The sequence below is a fragment of the Apteryx rowi genome, unplaced genomic scaffold (genome assembly GCF_003343035.1).
Source record: "Apteryx rowi isolate R43461 unplaced genomic scaffold, aptRow1 scaffold_17, whole genome shotgun sequence".
Classification (NCBI taxonomy): Eukaryota; Metazoa; Chordata; class Aves; order Apterygiformes; family Apterygidae; genus Apteryx; species Apteryx rowi.
The window spans coordinates 4,902,984-4,910,915 of record NW_020447974.1 but is presented as its reverse complement, the minus strand read 5'-3'; the positions used below and the strand labels follow the sequence as shown (position 1 = coordinate 4,910,915).

Here is a 7,932-nt window from a genome sequence, read left to right as displayed (position 1 = left end):
GTTTTTTTTTTTTTTTGGTTTGTTTTATATTAACAAGTGACATGAAAACGAAGATGTGGGTTTTGCCCTGAAGAAACTGGGGCACCCTGGAGTTTCTTTCAATTGCTTTTTTGCCATGTATAATTAAGCCATGTGATGCATACATTTATGCTATTTTATCATTGTGATGTGACATGACAGTTACAAATAAATTTCTCCATATTCCTCTGATACGGGCTTCAACGATAAAACCTAATGGACCATGTGTGAATTTTAAATAGTGCCTCATGAATATAGATCATTGAACACTTGCAGAATTGGATCTCCTTGCCTCAGTGTGAATATGCATGTCAATAAATTGTCACCAGCATGGGGTAGAGTTGCAGAATCAATCAGTCAAGAACGTCGGGTGGAATCGCATTAATTCTAACTTTGACTTTCATGATACTGCTTATTTGTTTTTGCTGGGGTGCTGGCTACTGCAGAAATGAAAACAACATTGGTAAACTGGTTTCAAAAGCTGCCTTTGGTTTTGCAACAAAATTCCGGGCTGGCAAATTAAATAGTCAGTGTTTTCTTGGATCTGAAGTCTAAGAAACTGAAAGTGCGAGCGCAGTTTGGCTGGAGGGTGCACAGACCACAACTGGTAAAAATGCGTGGGCAGAAGTGGGGGAGAAAGGAGGAGGTGCCCTTGAAAGACCTCCTCGTGCAAATTTGCCACTCTGCAAACTCCTTCCTTGTTGTATTTCATTACTCTTTTGCCCATGTGAATATTCAGCTCTAGAGAGTCTTGACACTGGATGTGTTTATATTGCATTCCTAAGAAGTTTTTGGTTACATCTGGTGGTTCCTTTCTGGGTATATATTTGGATTCCCAAGTGGTTTTATTTTAGCCCTAACAAAGGGTGAGGAGCTGCCCTGGCTTTGTTGCTCTGCTCGAGCCTTTGCGGAGTGGCACGGAGGCGTCCTTAACTGCTAGACTGAAAGGGAGTGGAAGTGGGCTGTCATAAAACTGGATATAACCTTCTTTGTATAGTGAATGGGCTTGCATRACCTGAAAAAAGTTACATAGTTGCTTGATATTCTGTCTTCACAGGTGTCCAGAGAGTTAAAAATACTGAAGAATGGCTTTACCTACCTCCATGTGCCTGGCGGAAAGCTTTGTTTTGCTTCTGTTTGTCATCTCGGCCATAAGCACAGGTAAGTTTTCCAGCAACGGGGGGAAAAAAGGCATGGTTTGTAACAGTGTTCTTAAATAAAGACATTGCTGGTATAGGTTGAGCGGTTTTGCACTGTTTAATCAGAGTTCTTACAATGAGAAACAGGGACAAGGTGAGGAAACTCAGGAGAAAAGATATTTTCGGACTTATGCTAGGTAGAAGTTGGGATCTTACTGCGAAAAAGACAGGGAGAGCAATAACCCAAGCCGAAAGGGCACCTCGGAGGGGCCGAGCGGAGGGCGCGTAGCCCTGCGGTGCGCGGGGTGCAGGCGGTGTGGGTGTTGTGTGGGGACACGGCCAGGGCGGCTGGCAGCCTCCGGTAGGAGTGGGTCAGTGAATTTGGGTCCTTTGTCCTGAACTGCGTTGGCTTTTGCTAATGGTCATCCCAATCATCAGGGTAAATTCCTTTTGATTTTCCCTTGTGTTTTCCTGTCTCTATCTCTCTCTTTCTGTCTTTAAATAATGAATTTTGGGGACAGATGTCATCTTTTGAATTTACAGGAAGATCTTTCAGGCATTGTTCTAGCTAAATAAATGAAAAATCAGCAGGCTTTTATCCCAGCCACTTAACCTGGTTGCTAAATTTTACCTTTATACTTGAATCAGTGCTTCTGGTTTTATTTTTCTTCTCACTGTAAGCAAATTTTCAGTTATCTTTATTCCTAAAAGAATAACAGATCATTTTTTGAATTGTTGTCAGTGTGCATTACAGTTATCTCTGAGCATCTGTTTACAACGCAAGTCCCATTACTGCCCGAAATATTCATCTTTTCCAACTCCTATTAATTCTGTGCGTCTTCTAGTGGGAACCAGGAGCCTCCTACTTATTTTTCTCAATTACTGTAAATCAGAAAGAGTGCCGCTGATGTTAACAACATGCTTCCAGTTTTCAGCTGGCACAAGTGGTATCAAAATTAGGCCCTGGATATTTATGTTTGACTCGCTACCCAGTGGATTATTAGCTCTCCCTGGTTTGCTCGCTTCATTTATATGAAAGAAGTTTGCAGAGAGCCAAGGCATCTGTTGCACACATGAAATGTCCTTTGCTTACCTTGAAGAGCTGGTATTTAATGGGTCCCTGGAGACATCCAGGCAGTGGCTGGTCCACTCCTATTGTTTTCTTAAGACGTGGAATTGATGGAGGAATCCGAGAGGAAACTGAACCCAGATGGATGGATTTTATTTCTACGGCTGTGGAGTTGCAGATGTCCCCCAAGTTTTGCAGCAGCAGAATTCGGACAGCAGCTCCCCACCAGCTGCGCCGGCTCTGGGATGTGTTTCCTTGAGTGGACCCACGCTGGCTGTCTTTTCCATCAGCTGAAAGCATTAGTATTCATAGGGGGGGGAAACCCCAACCAAATTCAGAGTCCTAAGCGCTGGAATCCTAACCCTGCCAAAGTTTACCCTGCATCTATAATCATTGGTTTGCAGATCCTGTAGTTTTTTATAGTCTTTCAGTTTTAAAGAAAAAATCTGGAGAGCTGGTGAAAACTTTCAGCTCTCTCTGAAGGCAAAGAGGTCATTGTTCAGACTTCCACTGACCTCAGTTTCCTAGGAATAGAAGGGTTTCTACCATCAGAAAATATGCATCGCACATGGGACTCTCACACTCACAAAATTTTGTTGATTAAAGTAAAATGTGAGGCTCACATATCGAGTGAGATTATATCAGGGAAATATTTTATCTTAAGTAAATATTTATAACATGAGACTCTTGGGTTTGGTATGGGAGCAGTTTAGACAAACACGTCATGGCAGTCAGAAATCAAATACGTGTGTGGAGACTAGTGTTGTGTGAACCTAAAGAGAATGAATCCTTATCAGTTTTGTCTGAAAGACCTCACAAAGCCTGAGTCTCTCTCATGGGACATTCCCATTGCTCTCTGTTTCTGGCTGGACTGGTAATTCCTTGATGCTTAAGTTTTCATGACATTTAGAGTACTCTTATTTCCCATCCCCACTGAAAGCAAGGTATGCAAACATATTTTATTCTCTTCTTTACATTAAATGAAGCTTTTCAAACCTCACAGTTCTTTTAGGGGCATCAGGTGGCATTTTTGAAGGTGGTTCTTGTTTTAGCCTTTCATCAGCGTGTTCCCAGGGCTTTGTGTCTGGGCAGTTAGGAACAGAGCTGAATAGCACTCCGGGAAGGGCTAAATTGCATCCTTTTCTCTGGCAGCTTTCTGGACACAGCATCCCTCACAAGGCTGCAGTGCGTGGGATAGCTGATTTGCCTGTGCTTCCAGAGTACAGAAAATTGTACATCTTAAGCTGTTGTTCATTTTCTTTTGGCCATGCCCCCTCCGTACTCTAATCGCAGAGATATCGCCACATTCCTGGGAGTCAGCAAGGGGGGGTATGAGAATGATCTTGTAAAGATGCACAGATATGGAGCTTTTCTGCCTTGCACTGAACAAAAGATAATTGTCTTTGCTCTTCATCTTTATCCAGCAGAAGCAGCTGTGGCATGTCCTGATAAGGATCCTGAGCTAGAAGACTGGAACCCAGGTCACAATGAAGAAAACCATGTTGAAATCCGTAATGGCAGGAAGCTCCTTCTCTCATCTTCTGCCACTGTCCACTCCATCCACATCACAGATGGAGGTAAAACACGCTAACTCCAAGGCAGCAAGGCTGGGTGAAGAATATTTTCCATCATGGCTATTTAAATCACTCTGTATAATGCTGGGAGGGCTTCCTGCTGCTTGCTGAGAACTAGATGGCTACTGGACAAGCCCAGCTTTAATTTGGTACAAGCGTGGGTGGAAGCTGAGATGCTATCAGTTCTTTGGCCATTATAATTAACCTATTTGCTGCTCTTTCTGGAGAACTTACAAAAGTACCTCAGTATATTCATTAGTTCTACTTCTGCAGTTTGCTTCAAAAACATTTTTTTATTAAATCATTGTGCTGATAACATCATAATGAAATAATTGTGTTCTCAGGGTCTCAGGACAGGGCAGATATGTATGTGCCTCTTTGTTTGTAAAGACAGAGTCAGTGTTGCTGGCATGCTAGCATGTACAGCTTTTATTCATCCTAACTCTGAACTTCTGTCTCAGAAGTCCTTTTCCATACAAATCTTAATTACCTTCTTCAAGAACTGGGCTTAATAAAAAACATGTAACGTCTTTAGGATTTGGACTGGGAGCTGTTTTGGGGAGCATGGCCAGCATATCTCAACAATGTAGATGAGAGCTCAGCACTGGGTTTAGCACAACCATATCACAACCTTGGACAAGCTGCGATGAGTTAAAGCAAATGTCATAACCTTTTCTATTCAGGAAAACTGGTTATTAAAGACGATGTACAGCCTATCATTTTGCGTGCTAGACATATACTCATCGAAAATGATGGAGAGTTACACATTGGCAGTGAGATGTGCCCTTACCAAAGCAATGTGRCCATCATCTTATATGGGCGGTATGTATGCACAATAAAATGTTACCTTAGAACTTGCCAGGATATCTCTTCCGTAACAGGGAGTTATACAATGTTCCTTAAAATTACTTTTTCTCAGACATACTTATCATCAGTGCTGTGGGGGAAGTTGAATAGCTTGTTAGACCTTTAAAAAATGGCCTTTAAAAATTTGACAGCTTTGTTTCTGGTTTCATTTCCTATTGGTCATGCCAGAAAATCATCATACACCTTGTCACAAGTTGATTACCATATTTTCCAGACTAGGTTTAAAGCCTAACATGCCTTTTTTAAGAATTTTTTATTCTGAAAATTCTCCTCCCTAAACATACTTATTTCTCTGTAAGAGTGAGAAGCAAGTGAGCCAAGGGATAAGACATTTCTGTCTTGCAGAATACTACAGGATCTCTAGGATTTTCAAGGATGCAAAACCCAATCTACTAACTCCTAGTTAGGGTCCTAACTTCCTGTGGAAATTGATTCAAAAATATAAATGTGGTGTTCAGTCTGGGCTTCAGGCCTGAATATAATATTATATAATTTGTGTTGCAGATTGCTGCTGGTCTTCAGTAGCTGTTAGTATTATTTCAAATACTGTATCTTCTGTGGAGTATGAACAGTTGCTGTTTCTTAGGGTTGTTGAAAGAAATGCGTTGTAAATCATGACACCTCTCTCCTTGGACCATAGCTGAACAAGGGAAGAGGCTTTTTGACTATCAGATATTAAAACAAAATTGGACCCTTTCTTCTCTTGCTTTTGCAGAGCGGATGATGGCAGCCAGCCAAATCCCTACTTTGGGCGAAAGTATATTGGAGTAAGTAGGGGTGGCACTCTTGAGATCCATGGAAAGAAAAAGTTATCCTGGACTTTCTTAAACAAGACTCTCCATCCTGGTGGCATGGAAGAAGGTGGATATTACTTTGAAAGGAGCTGGGGCCATCGGGGTGTCATTGTCCATGTTATTGACCCAAAGACAGGGGCAGTTGTCCATTCAGATCGGTGAGTCACTTTAAAACTACCTAGGTCTGAGGCTCTTTGGGAGCAGGCTGGGGACAGCATCTCAGCAAGCTCAGAGACATGTATTTGAGCGTTTAGTTTACGTGGATCTTACTGCATGCCACTATACAATTCTTTCTAGTTAAGTAATCTCCAAAATCAAAGAGTGAGTAGTGTTATTGTCTTGCTGTACTGTTAACTAGAGCTTAATTGATTCAGCTGGCTAGAAACCCCTAATGTCCCCTTTTAGACAAAGCAGTAAAATCTCCCAATCTATCTCATTGTCTAGTGCATTTGTAATGGGAAAATACAGCTGTTGTGAGCAGTATAAAAGAGCTGATTTCTTTATAACTTTTGCTTGTCAGTGCAAAAAGCTGTGATGTTCATTGAAGTAAATGTTTGGGGGTGTTTCTTCCACTTTAGGTTTGATACCTACAGATCAAGAGGGGAAAGTATACGTCTTGCCCAGTATTTGGGCAGGGTTGCGGATGGCATGATCCTGTCAGTTGCGGTGAACGATGAAGGATCTAGAAACTTGGACGACACAGCCAGGAAAGCAATGACCAAACTGGGCAGCAAGCATTTCCTCCACCTTGGGTTTAGGTATGTGCCAGCCCTGCCAGCTCTACCAGCACAGAGGCTTTATTATGCTCTTCGGGTGCCCAAATAATTCCACTCTCTCAAAGGCACAAAGTTCTTCACATGGAAAAAAAAAAAGAAGGAAACTTTTCAATATGAAGTTTTAGCAGTTAATTGGATGGTTTAAGATGCACTCAGTGTCTATACTGGGCATTTTTATTAGCAGGTTGAGGAATAACATATGATTCACATTAAAAAAAGATACACTTTTCCAAGATAGTAATCCCACAAGTTACTTATTCCTATTTATTTTCAAGCTGTCCTCCAAAGATTTGAGAAGCGTATCTACACCCACACAATGGATTGGGTGGGCTGAATGTTAAGGAGGCTAGAAGAATTAGCCATATAGCCCTAGACATATATATATGCAGTATATTCTTCAGCTTGTCCAATACATATTCTGGGAGTTCTGCAGCACAAAATTTAGCATGCATTAAATTTATGCTGTGAACTGTTACTGCTTCTGTAGTCAATATAGTGTATATGTTGGCACACACACTGTTTTTGAGAATATGTGCTATTTTCCCAACTGTAGCCATTATATTTTTTGTGTTTATCTGAATTTGTGGAGGCTTTTTTCTTTTTTTTTTTGAGGGTGGGTGTTCCTCTATGGACCATAATCTGTAAACGCACTAAGGGGGCACTGTAGAGCATGAAAAAAAATCTACTTTTCAGGGATAAGTGATTCAAAAAAGCAGTCTTTGGGAACAGACAAGCGTCAGCTTGGAGTGCAGTGCAGATGGAGTATGTTTTGGGGAGCTGATGAAGAGTTTGTGTCAAATACAACAGGGACTCCTGTGCACTGGATAAAGAATTTCGGACAAATAACCAAGGCTGCAGAAATAGCCTGTCTCCATCAATGCAATGCCTCCTCTCAAATACCCAGAACCCTTAGCTTGCTGGGTTTCTGTTTAAAGACTGAAGTTATGGAAGCAAAAAAAGATTTTTTGAACATTACACTTTTTTTCCCCAATCCTGCAACAGGAAGAAAAATGATGGTTTTCTCATATGTTTATAAAAGGAAATCGCTCTTGATGTTTTTAGACTGCTGTGATATTTTAATGCTAGTTCTCACTTTTTTGCCGTAAATACTTATAATGGAAATACCCATAGAAATTCATCTATAGTAGTGTGATTTTCAGCATTGCTACTGTTTGTAATCAAAAAGCTAATTCTTGCTATGCTGCTATGTGAAATACTACGATATTTCCTTATACAAGTAATAGTGGCATTGTGGGAACTGTAGTGTGGTAGTAGTTGGTAAATATTGTCTCCTACTAGCATACCATGGATATATGCAAAAATACCTGCATCTTGGTGCAGTATTTAAAGGGCTGTATTTTTAGGAGTATTTTAGGGGTGTACACACTTGACCCTCAGGTGCTTCTCCGAAAGCTATTTGGCCATACGCTGGGTAGCTTTCTGACTAGCAGGGGGGTGGTTGTAGTGACAAATGCCTGGCTGTCTCCAGTTGTGTCATACTCAACCAGATTGCAAAGCTGTATGAAACCCCCTTGCTGTAGAAGAGCCAATGAGCAATGCTAATTTATCCAGCATGGTTTCTGTGCTCCTGGCATCTCTTTCCATTGCCTATTTGCTGAATCCAGAACATGAAGAATGAAAGGAAAATCTTTGCATTCCTCCTCTATTCTTGCTCCATTGAAATGTGAATTTGGT

General features: G+C 41.2%; 1 protein-coding gene across 2 annotated transcripts in view; it reads left to right on the top strand.

Moving 5' to 3' along the window:
• The first annotated feature begins 1,103 nt into the window (after positions 1-1,103).
• CEMIP (cell migration inducing hyaluronidase 1) overlaps positions 1,104-7,932 on the top strand; it is a 52,970-nt gene continuing 46,141 nt past the window's right edge. The window contains exons 1-5 of one of the 2 annotated variants that reach the window (XM_026060569.1): positions 1,104-1,179; positions 3,654-3,803; positions 4,484-4,622; positions 5,383-5,619; positions 6,040-6,219. In XM_026060569.1, coding sequence (XP_025916354.1) covers positions 1,104-1,179; positions 3,654-3,803; positions 4,484-4,622; positions 5,383-5,619; positions 6,040-6,219 — 782 coding nt within the window. Of the gene's footprint in view, positions 1,180-3,650; positions 3,804-4,483; positions 4,623-5,382; positions 5,620-6,039; positions 6,220-7,932 lie in introns of both variants that reach the window. The other variant, XM_026060568.1, reaches the window with a different exon arrangement.